The sequence below is a fragment of the Tasmannia lanceolata genome, unplaced genomic scaffold (genome assembly GCF_043159265.1).
Source record: "Tasmannia lanceolata isolate RefF3 unplaced genomic scaffold, GAP_Taslan_0.1 ptg000018l, whole genome shotgun sequence".
Lineage (NCBI taxonomy): Eukaryota > Viridiplantae > Streptophyta > Magnoliopsida > Canellales > Winteraceae > Tasmannia > Tasmannia lanceolata.
In genome coordinates this window covers 675,893-694,217 of record NW_027518695.1, presented here as the reverse complement: position 1 = coordinate 694,217, position 18,325 = coordinate 675,893, and the positions used below count along the sequence as shown (strand labels likewise).

The window sequence follows — 18,325 nt, the reverse complement described above, 5'->3', positions numbered from 1 at the left end:
TGTGGACTTCACTAGTTGGTTTTAACACTCACATAGTGTGTTGATTTCTGATTTAACAAGTCCAAGCATGTTGTGCCCCAAAAATCCCATATTTCGGGCGATTCTCTGATTAATTGCCAATATTTTTGTCCCAGAGTTTTTATATGGTGTGTGGCTATTTTTCTTCCATTCATTGGGCCACAAGGTAAAGACTAGATAGGTTGTACCCGAGAAATCATTTCCATAGGATGATCCTAACCCTATGATACATAGAGGTTTCCATAATGCGCAGTTAATCAGAGGGTCAGGATCATCCTATGAAAAGGATCTACAATTGGGCGGTTTGGATCATCTCATGAAGTGGGCCGTGCTGTACTTTCTGAAAAATATTAGACCATACAGATACGGCCACACACCAATACACCATACAAGATCTTTGTCTCAAATAGGGAAAATGATTGATATATGAGAAAACGGTTCCTACACATATGTGTAGAGAGTTCTCTACACACTAGCTTCAAATACAGTGGGGGCCCACATTGTTTGGATGATCCAAGCCATCCATTTTAAAGGCCCTCACATAGATATGGTGTCTACAAAAAATCAGATCCATAGGATCATCCCAACCCTACGATTTGTGGAGGTAAAATGGATGTCTTTAAACCTTCACAAATTAGTCCATTTTTTGCCTCCACATTTCGAATGGTTAGGATGTTCCTATGGATCTGATTTTTTGTGGACACCCTATCTATGTGAGGGCCTTAAAAATGAATGGTTTGGATCACCCAAATAATGTGGCCCCCACTGTATTTTAAGTATGTGTCACTTCAAAAGAGTTGGGTCTTTTTTTCCAAAACGGGATCCCGTTTTGCTAGCAGATTGCCAAAAACCAAACACGAGGAGGCCCTCCCTGCTCCGTCGAGAATCATCAGGTGCAACCAGAATTGTTCCTTCCCAGTTTTACTCCACATTTTAAGTTTAACATCCTTTTCTACTTCTCCATTTTTATCCTTCCGAAAAAGAGCAGCCCATCACCAAACCCTAATCCTCTTCCCCTCCACCATAAAAGAAAGAAAGAAAAAACCCATGTCGATTTCCTCATCTTTTCGTCTATTTTCCCCCAAAATCCCACAATCCATCCGTTCCTCAAAACCCATCACCAAAACCCCATTCCCCTCATTCATCCCTTCAAAACCCTCCTTATTCTCATCAATTTCACTTCAGAAACAACCCCAACCCCCTTCATCTCTTTCAATGTCTCTTCAACCCCTAGAACATCTCCCACCAAAACTCCAAAACATCATCAAACTCTTCCAAACCGTCCAAGACCCTCGTTCCAAATACGAGCAACTCTTATACTACGGCCGTAACCTACCTCCTCTTCAAACCCACTTCAAAACGGTCGAAAACAAGGTCCAGGGCTGCGTCTCTCAGGTTTGGGTTAGGGCTTTCCTAGATTCCGATAACAACGTTTGCTTTGAGGCCGATTCGGACTCCGGACTCACCAAGGGCCTCGCGGCCCTCCTCGTCGAGGGCCTCTCCGGATATCCGGCGCCGGAGATTGCCCGCGTTTCCCCCGATTTTGTCCATTTGCTAGGGCTCCAGCAGAGCCTAACTCCGTCGAGGAATAATGGGTTCCTCAACATGTTGAGATTGATGCAGAGAAAGGCGCTTTTGTTGAAAGACGAGGCGGTTGGTAGTTCAGTGAATGGTAGGGTTTCTAGGGTTGAAGGGTCTAATTTGGATTCAAATCCCAACAGGATTTCGAGCCATGGGATCGAGAACTTGAATTTGGGCGGGAAAGGCAGTGGTGAAATTTTGAATTCTGGTGGGGATTCAAAGGTTGGAGAGGGGATTCAGGATTCGATTTCGTCTGGGACTGATGATTTGAATCGGGATACGAATGTCGGTAGCGAATTTATGTTAAATTCTGGTGAGGGTTTGGGGAGTAGAGGGCAGAGGATTAAGGAGCTATTGGGGAGGGAACTTTGTCCTGTTGAATTGGAAGTAGAAGATATTTCACATCTCCACGCGGGGCATGCAGGTGTCAGGGAGAACAACAGTGGGGAGACGCATTTTAATGTGAGAATTGTGTCCAAGGATTTTGAAGGGAAGAGTCTAGTCAAGCGGCATCGTCTTGTTTACAATCTGTTGCAAGAGGAATTGCAGAGTGGCTTGCACGCTCTTTCGATTGTTGCAAAGACTCCGTCGGAAGCTGATGGGAGATGATGGGTAGAAGAAGGAGGTTTCTTCTTCCTTTCTTTTTTGATGTTTCTGTTTTTATCTATGCTGATGTTTAGCTTATTCAAAGAGTACTGTATAGTGTTAGATGTGATAGTTAGAAAACCATGGAGATTGATATCTTCCTGTGATGCTCAAATGAGTTGTTTATTTACAGGTTTGAGAAATAATTAATGAAAGCAATTATTGTCTAATTGTCTTGCCAACATACAAAATCCTTTACTTTTCTCTTTGATTTTGATGATGGGTTGAACTTGTCATGTCATGCCAATGTACTACTGATTTTTGTGACAATCTGATAATTAAATCATTATGCCAATATGCTAGTAATTTTTTGTGACAACCTGCAACCTGATAATTTAATCATTTTAGACACATAGGATGCTTAGATAGGTGGCATTGCTTAGCCTTGTGATCATTAAATGCAACACATGCAAACCCTCGACTAGCGTGAGGCAATTCTACAATGGATAATTGCCAGTGAATGTAGGCGTTTAGGCTTGCTACAAAGAATTTAGCACCTTCAATACATGGTTCATTGGCTTACTGTTCAGTTGCTGCTGCTCCCCTTCGAATGCAGTCCTCAACAACATTCCCTCTATTTCTGGTGTCATTGGAATGGATGGAGTGGGAGAGGCAATAAAAGAATAAAAAAAAGAAAGGCTATTTTATGACCTAACGCATCTACAAATAGTGAGCTTCTGAAGTACGATGGTTATCTACCAAGCGAAGTACTCTTTGAATAATCCATGGTAAGACCATTCAAAATAAATAAAAAATCCATGGTAGGCTTGTCTTGGTGATCTACTAAGAGAAGCATTCTGAGTTTCTGACCAAGGGCTCACCCAAGATTGAGAATGAATCGACAATGTGACCCTCAATCGCGATCAAAATTTCCTTTCACCTGCAAACCACCATGGGTATCCATTTCAATTCCTAATTCACCACATCAAACATTGGTTGCCAATTGTCACGTTAGCCTCATCAACCATTTCTTTCCTAGGCAGAGTACTTTTATGCCTGGTTGGGCTCCATGTGTTATTTGGAGAGCAAATCATTGTCTGAACCCTCTTGATCCCTTTTTGCTCTTTCCACCCTCGTTTGTGACTTCTTATTTTCCTTTATGCCCCTATCTAGTTACTGGGAGGGGGTTAATAGTAGCAACTTCCTCCTTATCATCTTCTCCTTTAGCTTCTTTTGCCATAACATACGTATTATCAATCTATGTCATGACTATATTCTTTCTGGATTTTTATTTTCTCTAATACTCCAATACCATATGTATTATCAATCTATGCCATGACTATATTCTTTCTAGATTTTTATTTTTCTCTAATCCTCCAAAATCATGACAACTCTCAATTTTACATCTTATGGAACCTTCCTACATGCTGTTACTTTACCTGGAATGCTCGCTAGATATTCTTTTATCAGGTAATACCTCCCCCCAATATAACCTTATTACAAAATATGCAAATGTTTTTTCAGTTGATCCGACACTAGCAAACTATAAGCTCATGCCGGGCCATTCGATCTAGCAGGAACGGAACCCATGAACGTTGCTCATGAGAAGTCTCAAAGCCATTTTGGGCGAGAAATATAGTAAAAAATGGTAGGTTTTTTTAAAAGGTAAAAATGGTAGATACAACAAAGAAAGCCATAATAAGGCAAAGGAAATCCTAAAATATGATACAGATTTCGAAGTCACCTCTTTGATAGAGGCAAAGACGGACTCTCCCCCTTGTGTAGAATGCAATTAAAGGAGATATTGCATGAGAAAATGGCAAAATATCCTTGCCTTCAACCTTCAGGTATGATGAAGAAATGGGTTTTGCAAAAGTATATAAATGAGTAATGTGATTTTAACCCTTCCATTTGTTTGGGAGGGTTAAAGGACATCAAATGCCCTTAAAGCAATTATAAAACAACCACAAATGAGGTTAAAAATGGAAAATAAAATAAATCTGTTGCAAAGTTATGTATCTGGACATTTTTTTCAGTTTTTTGCGTGGTTTCGTCTGAAACAGGGTGTTTCGCCCTGTTTCATTTGGAAAGACAAAATGGAATGAAACACAACGAAACACATTGGATTAGACCGAATTCCCTCGAGAGATGTTTCGATTGGGTTTTTGTTTCGTTTTTCGAAACGGAACGAAACTTTCATCCATTCCAAATGAAACAAAACAGAATTCTTAAATATGATACTCCTCTTTGTTCAATTGGTATTCTCGGCTAGCTTTTGTCAAATATGAGCTTGTTTATATACCCTCTTCTCTTGGCTGATAATTCCTAGGTAATATGTTTAAGTTGACGAGCCTTTTAGTTTTGGCCCAGACATATGACTATATGAGGGGGGTTTAGATATATCAACGTCGTTTACTTTATGATGTTTTGACTTTGGAGTATTGTCGAAGAACTCTCTGCATTAGTCATTGACACCCCCCAAGTTGACTTAGCCTTTCCAAAATCGAATTTCTTTTGAAGCCAAGAGTCCCAAAAAAAACTTTGCCTTGGTCAGTCAACCAAGTTTACTTGATTTTACCCTTGGCTAGTTATTATCTGAGTATTTAAATACAGTACAGTGTTGATATCTTCTTGTGATGCACACATGAGTTGTGTATTTATGGATGAGAGACAGATTAACTTAGAGATATTTTTTTAACTGTTTTACCAACATTCTTTACTTATATGTTCAATTTGAATGTTGGATTGGGCTTGTCATGTCATACAATAATACAATATATTACTTATTTTTTTAACAACTTGATAATCAAATCATTTCAGATACGCTGGATGCGTGGATGGTTGGTGTTGCTTAGCCTTATAAGCATCATTTGCAACACATCAATGCAGGAATAAACACTTGAACATGCATTGGAAATTGTTGTTATAGTTAGTCTTGTAGGCCGCTCACGTACGCAAACACTCAACTAGTGTAAGATATTGTATTGGGTAATTGCCAGTTGATGTAGGCATTTAGCATTGCTGTGCAGAATTCGACACCTTCAATACATGCTTCAAAGGTTTAGTATTCAGTTGCTAACACTTCCCTTTGAATGCAGTCCTCATCAACTCACTCTAGTTTGGTTTTAATTCAAATGACTGACGACAGTGATGTTAGTACCCTCCCGTTGTTTTTACATTTTGACTAGAAGGCAGCAGCCAATATGCTAAAGGATGCTTGTTTGATAAAACACATCTCAAGTGGTAACTGCACCATCACTTCTTTTGCTAGTTTTTTTTTCCTGTTCGTTCTGTCTTCCTTTGCCTTGGATGTGCTAGTTATGCAACAGGTACGCTCTAGAAAGAATATATGGAGAAAGCGGCAGCGTGTAGCTAACAGATGTTCAGAAGTTTGGATTCTTAAACCTTGCATGACACTCTGTCTTGGTGTCACAGAAATAGAGAGTTGACGTGCCAATGTCGTTGGTTGGTCGAGGGAGGACTGAGCCTGGCTTTGAGAGTTGGCATGCTGTCTATGTTCAAAATGTAGCTTGATGGTGGATTTTATTTTTATTTTTATTTTTGGTGATTGAACACTCATTCGAACTATGTGTAAAAATCCCTAATTTTGTAGGGTTTTCCCTTTCTACTCCATTCAGATGTCTTTTCTCATTTGCTCTTTATTTATTTTGGAGCTGTTTCTATCTCGAGGTGTAACTTTTTAATTTTCAAAAAAAAAAAAAAAACCTTTGTAAGAGAAGGATTCTGCATAGAGCTAGAGCTATGCTAAAGAACCAGATGAGGAATTAAATTGATTATATATATATATATATATATATATATATATATATATATATATATATATATATTTTTTTTTTATAATTTTGTGATCAACGTGGCATGGGAGGTATTAAACTGCATCGAGCAGCATTTATTGGGGATTCATCTCTCTGCCTTCAGATCGAAACCTCCTAAAAAGTTATCTCAAGTTCTTCTCTCCCTTCAATGTCATATTAAATGCATCTTCCAAGCTGTAGATAACAAAGTAGCCTAATAAAGTTAGTGGGCTTATTTGAGTGAGCGCTATGATTTTGGGTGGGAACGCTATGATTTTCCTTCCAGTTATTATAAATAAGGGATTGGTCCTTCTTGTTATTTCTTCAATTTGTAATGCACATGACGAAGAAGTAGAGAGAGTAGAAGAGCACCCCATATTGGTTTTTTTTTTTTTTTTTTTGGGAGGATTGAAATCAATCCGGGGCTGAGAAACTCGATGGATTTAACATCAGCATTTCTTGTTGGCTCGATGCTGAGAGCTCTCTTCCAGGCGCCTTCTCTTTACCATCCTTTTAAATTTGAAGTTTGTTGTCAGTTTCTCCATCCAAGTGGCTTTGGAGCCAGCTTCTGTGTAAGATGACTCTTTCCTTAAAGCGATGACTTATGCCATGAGAGAGTATACGTATATATAGTTCTTATTTTTTTTTATTTTTTTTGCATTATCAAACATGGCCTAAACAAATTATATAGTTTTTACTCGAGCATTATTTTTATTTATTTTTGAATGGTTTTACTCTAAGCATTATTCTTCCATCAAAAGGGCAATCGCGTCGAAACACCCAGCCATAAACATACCTTTCAGAAGCAAAAACTGCGGTCAGAAACGAGAGTGCATTAAAGCATTAGGTGTATTTATCTCATCATGTAACAAAATATTAGAGGGGACATAAGCTCAACAACAACCTAGACAACTCAGAACTGGTTGGCGTGGCCTATAGACTTCTGAGAAGTAAACGAGCTGTAAACATATAGGGTGTGTTTGTATTGCCCAGGAATCGGAATGGATATAATATTTCGATTTCTATTCAGATTCAGTGCAACAGAAGAGTAAAGCGAAACCTTCATACAATGTCGATGTCGCCATTGTCAAAGGGTCTTGTGCCAACCTTATTTTCAGCCACTTCTTCATCTTGTTTATCACCATGGTTGTTTGATCTACTAGTATCGCCTTTGGATTTGTTGCTCTCTTGATCTGAACTCAAGGCACCAGTTGCTATTGCTTCCACATATAACACCTTCACCAAGTTCCTGAACCGGCGCCTGAATGTCGGTATTAGCGACATGGAAGTGACAATCCCCTGCAACCTGCATACAGAACTTGTGCATGTCAACTATGAACCAACAGTAACATAATATTTCTTAAACAAAAGGGCGATGATATTTTCACTCCCCCTGCGTTAGGCATGCGCCCCCCTTATAACGTGATTTGACGTGAACAGTGGGCAACTTTAACACTTTTTGACGTCAAATCACGTCATAAGGGAGGGTGCATGCCTAATGCGGGGGGAGTGAAAATATCATCTCCCAAACAAAATCAGACAACAGAATCCAAATTTCCAGAGAGCAAAGAATGGGGCATTCATGTGGGTGGTTGTCAAATACCCACCAATGTACATTTCACACATGGTATATTCTAACTATTATAAACCTCCCCAAAATACTGTACGTCTCGGACAATATCATCACGCTCTTAGTTTCTTTTTCATTACTGCAGTGGTAGCTACTGGTTTACAATTCTACACAGCTCTTGTGTGGTAAATCAAGAGCATCCTTGTTTTAGGTGTTTTTCCGTTCTTTTTTACTGTCAAATGCACTTCTACATCAAGTCTCCCATTTTTCAAACTTCTTGAATACACCTTTGTGCTAGGCATCAACTTTAGTTATAATTTCATTAAAAAAAAATGGTATCAGATTTTCAACATAAGGTTATGGTCATGCCTCTCCAATTTTGAGGACTCACTTTCAAAAGGGCTTGGGGCCCCAGCAGCGAGCGGGGATACGGGAATGGAATAGGGAAGACTTTCGAGCTAAGGCTTTCAATAACTCTAGAAGTAGAAGTAGAGGTGCGTAGCCGAATCAGAGACGAAAGGTAGGATATCTGTATCCGTATGAATTGAAAAGACCTGATCTCTGATCGAAGTACCTCGGATAGTGCCACAATCTGTCCTATCAATAAACAAGTAAAACAATGAGCTGAAAAACTTCAGCAAGTGTATCCTGTATCCAACTGTCTTAAGCTTCCGCTTTGGCTAAGCGATCAACTTTCCTATTAAGGTTACGAGGGATACGAACCCTATGCTAGTGTGGATAGGGGTTGAGAGGATGTATGTCACGGCAAAGTTTTGTGATTGGCATTCTTGGTGGGATCCTAACAGAATTTTTTATAGCTTCTGAGAAGGTTTATGGCATGACGAAGTTTTGCAACTGGCATTCATGGCGGGACTGCTCCAACTGTGTGACTCAACCAAGCATGACCTGAATACATGAGACAACCATGCCAAGCTAATGATGAGTGATGATTCCAGCTTAGTCAGTGGCGAATCCAACATAAATCATCCCATTTTGAACTAAGATCATTTCCTAATGCAATTTGCATGAGATGAGAAGCATAACTTAGGCAATAGAACTATTGGCTCGATAGATTCATCTTATCCCTCATGATTCCATGTTTTCCTATCTTTTTTCTTGATTCTGACAATAGATTAATTTTTGGGGCCGCTCGACCAATGACGTCTAGGTTGCACACATCAATCGGACCCCTAGGCTTTTATGTTATTGCTCTACTTACCTTGGATCCTCTTCTCCCTCTCAGTTCCATGACCTATCTCCCTATCCTTTCCCTTCTCACATCCTCTTTCTCTCATCCCTTCATCCCTTTTCCCTCCTTTCCCTCCTTCCCTGAGTTTTCCTTCTCTCCTCTCTCACCCCCACAGTTGGATTCATAAGCTGACCCCTCCTATCTTTCTCCTTTCTTGATCTAGGTTCTCTGTTTTTTTTCCTCTCTTCATCGTGGCTTTGAACAATTCTTCTTTTCCATAGAAATCCTGCTACCTTGAGTCGATATCCTAACCTGAGTTTTGATACCAAAATGATGTAAAGACAAAAATTCTTACAACAAAACTCTAGCAAAAATTCTACTTAACAAATAAGACCTATCCTAAGAGAACTAAATGGCCTATCCTTTAATAACTCCACAATTAAATGAATAAAAGTTGATGAAAATAAAAATGAGCCAACCTATTGTGGGCCCAATTGGAATGGACTCCTCATTGAATGACAAAATAGGCGTGGTGGACTATTTGACTGAAGTCAAACAATTTGTCAACTTGCCTTGCTCCACTCGGTCTCCTCTCGATATTTCTTCAAAATCAAGAGGGTGCTCCCCGTGGCCCCAACTACATCACATGGTTGATCACCATTTGCTCTAGGCCCCTTTTCTTGTTGAATTTGATCCCTATAATTGTGTTTGTTGGCAACTTCATTGTCACTGTTGATATGGATGGAGAGAACATTATTTATTAGTTATTAACAGGATTCTGGTAACCACTCACCCTTTACCTTCTCAGAGCCCAACTCAGTGTCGTGTTCTTCCTACTCTACATGTTGGCTATCTGTATTAGCTCCATCAGTATCCATGTCCTCTCCACTACTTCATTCCCTTCTAGTGCACTGACTACCATGGGATATCAGATATTTAGTCACCATAATCACCCACTACTATTGTTGTGACTCCTAGTACCGGCAATTTCCTCCGACAGCTCTAGCACATTAGATGGGAGATCTTGCCCTTTCGTCATCATCTGAAGCTTCATGGCTTTTTTACTCGAGTGCTACACATCATCTTCATCTTCTCATTACTCAAGTAGGATACCTTCTCATGTTCCTTATTGTGGTTCCTCTCACATTGTGTTGGATGATGACTTGTTCATTTCCATTACTCACGCTGGTTTTGCTTCTATTTCTTCTTTTGGTTTCTGTTTCTCTCATTTCTTCCTTTGGTTCATTTCTGTGCATGATGTCCTTGGAAAAATTATTCTCTCTCTAAATTTACTTCAGAGTTTTGGCGCAACGGTAAGGTTGCTCCATTGTGACCTTGTGGTCACGGGTTCGAGTGACAGAAACAGCCTCTCTGCAAAGCAGGGGTAAGGCTGCATACATCTAGCCCTCCCAGACCCCACCCCTTTTTTAAAAAAAATTTACTTCAGAGTTTTCCTGCTTCATATTTTTATATCGCAATCTGTTAGTGAAGGATCAGTGCTCCGTAAAGCTCCTAGCTAGAGGAACACATTTATGGTGACATACGTTTTTGTTTCTGCCAGTGTCATGTCCTCACAGAGATTCTGGAATTTTGTTTTTTCTGTGTCTGCATACTCTGTCCTCTGTATGGAATCACTGACTGGCTCATACAAACGATATAGTTTTTTCAATGTTCAAACAGACAAGCTACACACACATGGAGATACATAGATGATGATATCATGAGGGGTTGTGGTTTATTATTGACAGAAAAAAAAACCAAAGATATGCAGACGTAGATTTACAAACATTGAAGGGAAACCGTCTTGGAGTTGGAGCTAGAATTCCCATGTTGTATATATTTCAAAAAACGTAATATTTCAAGGATCTATCATAAGAGTAGACTTTAGAAAGAGAAACTTTTGTCAGTTGGAGTTCAACCACAGTAGAAATTGAATAAAAGAAATAACAATTACGTTAACATTTTTGCTTACAGGTAGTGGCAAGTTGAAGACCTCTCACTAGAAGCTATTGCTTCACATACCTCCTAAATATGGCTTGCAGTTGAGCTCTCCTCACATTGTCATCTGCTGGAAATCCGCTATCATTCCAGTCCTCTGGATTCTCATTGTTGTATCCCATGATCAACTTGCTCACGCAGGCTTCCTCATTCTCATCTAACTGAAGCCCTCTGATTTGCTCCTTCATAATCAGTAATGGCCCAAGAAACCACTCTAACACTTTATCATTTGGCCAGTTAAACATTGTCAGTTCTATCTCTTCGGCTGAAAAATTCATGTGTCTGATTAAGAACCAATACTAACTCGGGAGAGGGAAAAACCACATAGTTTAAAAGAGAGACATACTGATAAGCAATCCAGGTGAGTTGGACCTAGCTGATCTAAGCAGACACTGCAAAATACAATAAGCAGGTAGCTTGATGCTCAATTTCTTGCATCTTCCCTTTAGAATGCATTCCCCTATGTCTGCAACGCTTATCAGACCATCTCGGAATAGTATCCTACCATGCAGCTCACAAGATTGAAAAAGCCAGTCCCATATCTGATAGTTAGACATTCAACGATTTTCTTACATTTTCAAGAATCAAATGCAGAAAAAGAAACAAATAAATCCCAAATTTCATGCTCTTACTTGAATAGGTTTTAACTGTTGGATAGCCTTCTTCAGTGTTTTTGACCGTTCTGTGACCAACTTTGTTCCGTAAGGGCCTCCTTTGCCATTCTTCTGCTCATATTTGCTATTGTTGATGGACTGCTTCCTTTCAAGGAGTCCAGGAGGGGATCCTTTTTTATGGTATTTGGGCCTGGCTGTCGTATGCATTGTGACTTAGCATCAATATTCCAAGTGTAAAGACAGAAAAACAAAAGCAAGATACTTCCTTATGCAATGAGACAAACTTATCTCCCACAAATTTCGAATAATCTTAAAGAAGCTTGCAAAGCATCTGGATGAGTCCCAGCAGGCACATACTTTTAATTCAAATGTACTAGGCAGCTTAAAAACTCACAAGATCTAGCTGAAGTGATACTTGTGGTAGAAATTAAGACAACTGCTAACATGTATCACAACAGCACAAAGATAAAATCCCAGAAGATGATGTTACCTGGGAAGGCAAGATCCCTCCCTCAAATAAAGTAAATCATTTGTGTATTCATCGAACATCGAAATTATTGATATTATGTACGCAAATCCCATCTGAAGAGAATTTTCCTGCATAAAAATACAAAGTTCAGTAAAAATATTGGCTACTTCAATTTGCTTGAATGGCACAACACATGCTGCTAATCCATGAGACTCATACACGGACATGGATAAATGCATACGGTAACCAGGGATGCAGTTTTATGTTCCAAGTAATCAGGACACACTCTATTTGTAGCTAGATATTTGTATTTAGTTTTATGACTTCTATAAGAATGACCAGCCTCATGCTATTCGTTTTAATTTCATTAAACTAAATATCTTTTAGTCTTTGTAGTTGCTAAATTTACAAACTTCTAATATTTAGCGTATTTGCAGCATGATTCCTTATACATTTGCTTTTTATTTTTTTTATGACCAATAAAGGAGAGAAAATTGCTAAAGAAAATAATGATTCTAATATAACAGGAAATTGTTACGCATATACCACTAGTATCCCATACTGTTAGTGTGAATATCTGGATTTTTCATCAGAACCTACATTCAAACTTAATAATATGATTTAGAGTCTTCGTTCTGAAACAAGAAATGCCATAAACCTGATGGACGATGACTCCAGCATAGAGTCCAAGAAAGAAGCTGCAGATGAAAGCAGCGACCACGGCTCCCACCACAGCAATTGGCCATAAAATGATGGCAAGTCCAGCAAAGGGTACGCAAACTGTCTCCAAGAAAGGCCCTTCTCTTCCAATCAAGTCCTCAAACAGACGCTGCCATCCTTTAAAGAGCATGTAAGGACTTTTCCACAATGCCAAGATCGTTATTATCAGCACATCTATGGGCACTGCAAGTAAGCTGGCCAGCAGACAACTTGGTAGCATCTTTATCCTTCCATGAGCAACATAACACCACATCAATTCTCTGCTGTGGATTGATACTTCCCACATAAACAAGTGATGCATTGAAGCTCGATACAATGAATTAGTGATTGTTGTCAATGGTATAACATAAGATAAGATGCATTTTCTACTTTTTTTTCTGAAATTTTGCAAAACATTTGCCTTGTCAAATAATTCTTTGATCCAAAATTTGAAACTATGTTCACCTGTTTATTTTTCTAAGTTAACAAAAGCATAGAAGTTAAGTGCACATGTTTGTTTGATTTGGACATGAGTTCGGTGCTGTTAGCTATAATGTCTTCTTCAATAATTTTGTTTTTCACGAGATTTACAAATAATATATATGAAATCGACGAATTATTTGTGACATTATTATTAATTTGGAAATTTTTTTGTGATTCGAAAAAATCGGATTTAATACAAAAAAAGTGAAGCTTTTGAATTATTCTCAATTTTTTAAATATAAAGTGGGTCACCTAAAATTTGGGTTTTGGGGCATAAAAAATTTGGGTTTTTTTCAATAGTTTTCAATTATTCTGAGTTTTTTGTAACTGCAAAGCATTTTTTTTTTTTTTCAAATCAAATACCACAAGAAAGATCGAGAGGCATTTATTACTTGATATCTGCAGGTTTCTCATCCTCGGCTACTTTTTCACACAGTTCATCCATGTATGAGAAGTAGGAATGGAAGCAAAAATCCGTAACATCCCGTACGATTGTACAACTCCCCTCAAGTGTACTCCAGCAGCCATCCTGATTTGAGAACAAAAATTATAGATCATTCACTTAAAAACTAAAGATCTCAGATTGTCAACATACCATTTAGGTGTAAACGTTCAGGCAATTCACATGGAGATTCAAAGAGGACTTACAATGAAACAGTGGAAAAGCTTGTCTACTACTTGCTCTCCCACAGCCTCAAAAGTTGCAATGAGGGGAGCGAAAAATCCATATCCGATTGCGAGTAGAATGCTTCCAACAATGCCAAGGATTGGCCACAGAATCAAGGGCACTGGCAAGAATAGCAAAACAAGAGTCTTCAAAACTGGTCCAAGCTTCTTGGTTCTGCCATGAGAAATGTGCAGAATAAATAAAAGGACTAAATGAAAAATCAAATGAGAAATCGTAAACAAGAACATGAAAGATAGCAGCTATAGCTTAAACTCATACTAATAATTGAATGCGGGGTGTCCATCTCATTATTATTATGCCACACTTTTGTCGAATATGTTGCATAGTTTTTGTCATCACTAACACTTGCACAGAGGCAGAGGGGTCAGGCCGGCAATCGTAGTGGCAGACCCACAACCATGCATGAGGGCCCCACATCATAACATCAATAATGGTGTCGTAAAAGACCAAAGGGGTTTCCATAGGAAGTCTCTTTCAAGAGATATATATATATATATATATATATATATATATATATATATATATATATATATATATATATATATATATATATATATATATATATCTTAGGGAACATTTATATCTTGTTACATTTTATTGGCTTTTGAAGTTTTACTCAAAAGCTTCCTATTACTGTTTAGAAGTTAGTTGTATTAGAAACATGTTTCTTTTGATATCTATATATAGGGAAGGTGGTCGAAGGGTATTGTAGTTACAAATTATTAAAAAAAAATTACATTCTAGTTTCTTTACAAAAATGAAAAGCAAAAGAGGAGAATAGTCAATTCTAGGTTTCTCTATTTTAACTTTTAGTGTGTTCGATTATTGTTTTTGTTTCATGCAAGTGGAGGAAATGTAAGTAGCCCTTTTTTGTTTCTTCTCCTCGTTTCATCTTCATCTTCTTATTGCTTTGGCTTGCTTGTTGAGATTATATTAAGAGTGTTTGCACTCGTACTTTTCAGCAAAGATCCAAGAGTACACAATAAGAGTGTTTACAATCGTATTTTTCTTGAGAGACAATACAATCAAGTTCTCGCACTCCTATTTTCTCGTACATTCAGAACTTGTTTGATCGGTTTTTGCTGCGTAGAACTCACGAGAAGTGGTACCAGAGTGAGGTCATTTCTCTTGGAGAACCCATACTAGTCGGATCGTGTTCATGAATTTGATGCTATTAGTAAATCATAAACCTGCACTGCTGAAGATGATTAGTTTTGAATAAGATGGTCGCTGATGGAAGTTTCTCAATCTCTAGAAAACTGAACCACTCCAACTATGAGTTTTGGAAGACTTGTATGGAGTCGTATCTACGTAGATAAGAACTGTGGGAGGTAACATGTGGATCAAACATGGTTGCCCAAAAAGAGCGAAATCAAAAGACCACGTGGAATGCCTAGGCCAGGAAAACACTACATGCATTGAATTATTCTCTTGATGATGCCAACATGTTGATCCATATCCAAGATGCAAAAACTCTCAAAGAAGCATGAGATGCATTTGGAGTGTTATTCTCGAAAAATAGCACCTATAGTCTCTAACACCTAGAGAAGGAGATTGGGATTTTTAAATAGGGGAAAAAACTCTATTTTGGAGTACTTCCTTCACATGAAAATTTTTGTTAGGAGCTGCCCAACTTGGATACTGAAAATAAAATCAAAGAATCCAATCTAAGGAAACTTTTGATCAACAAATTTAGACCGAAGTAGAAAGCATATTTGGCATCCATTGCTGATTGGGCAATGCAGGCATTTGTTGATAGGTTAGAAGGTCTACTCATTGGTCATGAGATGGTGCTCACTTAAACATCCAAGTTGAAAATTGTGGAAAAGGAGGAAGCTTTGTTCTCAAAGGACGCAAAGGAGAACTGTGCTGATCTAACCGTAAACTGAACAGCCAGAAGGGCATAAAAAACTTTATCAATAAAAATCGAATTAATTGCATGGGTGAGAAACAAAAAGGGTCTGACTTACGGAACTAGTGAAATTTTACGCAACTGGAGCGCTGTAATTTGGGAAAGAAAGATAAAGCCAAAAGTCACACCAAAATGGATAACACCGCCTGTGGGATGGATGAAGATGAACTTTGATGGAAGTTCCTTTGGGAATCCTGGGAGAGCTGGCATTGGAGGGGTGATTAGAGATTCTAGAGGGCAGATTAGGATGAATTTCTCAGGTCCGGCTGGTATATGCGATGCAAATGAAGCGGAAGCGAGGGCTCTTTGCTTCGGCCTTCGGTGGTATTCAGGAAACAATTTGGGTCCATTAATAATTGAGGGCGATTCTACGAATGTGGTTGCATGGGCAAAGAATGTATCTCCGGGACCATGGGAACTTCACAGAATTATTGCAGAAGTTAGGGACCGGATTCGATTGATTTGCCCCCAAATTTCCCATCGAAGGAGGTCGGCAAATAACCTAGCTGATCAATTGCCAAAAGAGGGGGCATTCTTGGAATCGACTGCTATAATTATACCCGACTTTCATTTCATTTGGAGGATGTTAATGGGTAGTTTTGGATATATTCTTTTTGTTGTTCTATGCTTTTGATGTAATACTTGATGGTGACAACTTGTCCCGGCTTGTAGTTTTCATCATTAGTAATATATAGTCATCTTTTTTTTAAAAAAAAAGGAAAAAAAGAAGGGCATAAAAAACAGAGGGATTCCATTTCCAACAATCAAGAGAAGAGAGAATAGAAGACACAAAAGGAGGTCACTGCTAAATTCGTAGATTTGTCCATGATTGCTATCATAGCGAAGACAGAGATAGGCTCATATTTTCTTGTATAAGCTTGTGAGTTTGATGGGATTTCAGCCGCGTAGAACTCTAGCAGTTTACACCTTTGACATCATAACATGGATCATATTCCTTTAAGCAATATATATGTTGATAAAACTAAGTTGATCAAGAGGGCATAAAGAGGTAAGAAGCATACTTAGCAACGCAGTAGTAAGTCCAGGTAAAATGTGCGGGCCATAGGCCGAGAATTACAGCAGAATTTCCAATTACAATGATGGCAACTGCAACTGGACCGATTATGGCAGCTGCAAAAGAAATAGACATCAGTAACATATATAAATACATATACACACATACTTACGTGTGTACTTATTGATCAGTTTTGGACTCAAAATCCAGACTCCCTTTTAAACTTGTAATCTAGCCCCATCTCCCAACTCTCAATCCCTGTGGATGCCATATCTCTCTCACTTAATACTTGATACTTAAATGACTTAAAAACCCCCAATCATTATAAAAATCTCCGACTAAGGCCCTGCCCCTTTTTTATTTAGAGAAGCGACTGTGAGTCCCAAACTGATTCTTAGACTCAGAATTAAACGTTTAATTCTGAGTCCAAGAATCAGTTTTGGACTCTCAATCGCTTCTCAAAATCCAAAACGAACAGGGCCCTCTTTATCTAGGAAAGAAAATAGGAAATGGCATTGCCATCCCCATTTTTGGTACTTGCCATTCATCTCTGTTGGTTGATGTAAATTACTGTAAAAAAAAAAAATTCTATAATGACAAAAAGAAGGGAAGTGAGAGAAAGAGGAGGGCATGTTACCTTTAATAACGCCGAGAATTAAGAGGAGGAAAAAGAAAGGAAGAAATGAGATGAAGCTCCATAGCTTAGCACCAAACCCAATAGGAATCTCCATCATTATATATAGATAGATAAGCAAACACAGAAATGACAAGTTAAATGGGGGGTTCTGAGACGGGAAACACAAATAAATGAATGAATGGCACTGAGAAAGTCTATGAGGATGGGAGAGAGAGCGAAATGCAGAGACAAGGTGTAGGGTTTTGCGTGGCAAAAGTGAGAAAGCTGTGTCCGTCACGTGTCCCTCGGAAAATAAGACACCTTGCTACTCCGTGACGACCATTGCGGTAAGTGATGGTTGAGATTACGTCGAACTCCCTCCTTCACTCTAACGGTAACTCCCTCCTTCACTCTAATGTCAATTTTGGCTCGGCTTGAATCCTTAATGAGCCGAGCCGGCTCGCCAGGCTCGTTAAGCTTAACCAGCCGAGCCCGATTTAGGCTAGGCTCGGCTCGTTAAGGCTCGTTAAGAATTTAATATATTTAAATATATATATATATATATATATATATATATATATACACACTAAAAGGGTTGTCCAGGGAGTGAAAGGGGGAGGCAAAATATGTCACTTCCATTTTTGGAACCCCATTTGTTACTTGGACCACCCCCCATAGTGTAAAAAAAGTAGTCAAATTACACTAGATAGGGCTGTCCAGGGAAGATGAGGGGTGTGAACTTAATATAACCCGAGCTCGGTAAGGCTCGCGAGCCTGACCGAGCCGAGCCGAGCTTTTGAGCTTAACGAGCTGAGCCGAGCCTGGCCAAGCTCGGCTCGGCTCGTTTACACCTCTACTTCACTCTTACTTGTAGTGTATGAGCCGGAAAAGGCAGGATTCTTTGTGATTTCCACAATAAAATAAAATGCCATATCTTTTAAGCGCTCATTTGTTTTTTGCTCACCCTTGCTTTGATACTTACTTGCACCCTATCTTTATTTTAAGCTTTGATAAATTGCGCTGTTGATAGGGGTGGCAAAATTGGCCCAACTGAACTGAAGCCGGAACTGAAC

At 38.8% G+C, this 18,325-nt stretch overlaps 1 protein-coding gene and 1 pseudogene across 4 annotated transcripts; one reads left to right on the top strand and one right to left on the bottom strand.

Annotated features, from left to right (window-relative positions):
- Positions 1-879: 879 nt before the first annotated feature.
- LOC143851046 (sufE-like protein 1, chloroplastic/mitochondrial pseudogene) lies at positions 880-5,867 on the top strand (annotated as a pseudogene). 2 transcript variants are annotated; one of them, XR_013236192.1, is made up of 2 exons: positions 880-2,224; positions 5,283-5,867. The product of XR_013236192.1 is annotated as a sufE-like protein 1, chloroplastic/mitochondrial pseudogene, transcript variant X2 (transcript). The 2 variants fall into 2 exon arrangements; XR_013236191.1 differs by having other exon boundaries at positions 5,005-5,867.
- Positions 5,868-6,812: 945 nt separating this feature from the next.
- LOC143851441 (putative membrane protein At3g27390) lies at positions 6,813-17,490 on the bottom strand. 2 transcript variants are annotated; one of them, XM_077360878.1, is made up of 10 exons: positions 17,274-17,490; positions 16,644-16,752; positions 13,670-13,862; positions 13,414-13,550; positions 12,498-12,786; positions 11,861-11,967; positions 11,389-11,560; positions 11,103-11,298; positions 10,781-11,021; positions 6,813-7,305 (listed from the first exon to the last, which is right to left on the bottom strand). In XM_077360878.1, the coding sequence occupies exons 1-10, from the start codon at positions 17,368-17,370 to the stop codon at positions 7,062-7,064; spliced, it is 1,785 nt and encodes a 594-aa protein (XP_077216993.1). In that variant the 5' UTR covers positions 17,371-17,490; the 3' UTR covers positions 6,813-7,061. The 2 variants fall into 2 exon arrangements, with proteins under 2 accessions (XP_077216993.1, XP_077216994.1); XM_077360879.1 differs by lacking the exons at positions 16,644-16,752; positions 17,274-17,490 and adding an exon at positions 15,680-15,854.
- Between the last annotated feature and the right edge of the window lie 835 nt (positions 17,491-18,325).

Coding starts and splice junctions, on each gene's coding strand:
- LOC143851441 (XM_077360878.1), bottom strand. CDS start 17,370: ATGATGGAGATTCCTATTGGGTTTGGTGCTAAGCTATGGAGCTTCATC. Junction 11,968..12,497: donor CTGGAGTCATCGTCCATCAG/GTTTATGGCATT, acceptor ATTTTTATGCAG/GAAAATTCTCTTCAGATGGG. Junction 11,022..11,102: donor CTCACCTGGATTGCTTATCA/GTATGTCTCTCT, acceptor TGAATTTTTCAG/CCGAAGAGATAGAACTGACA.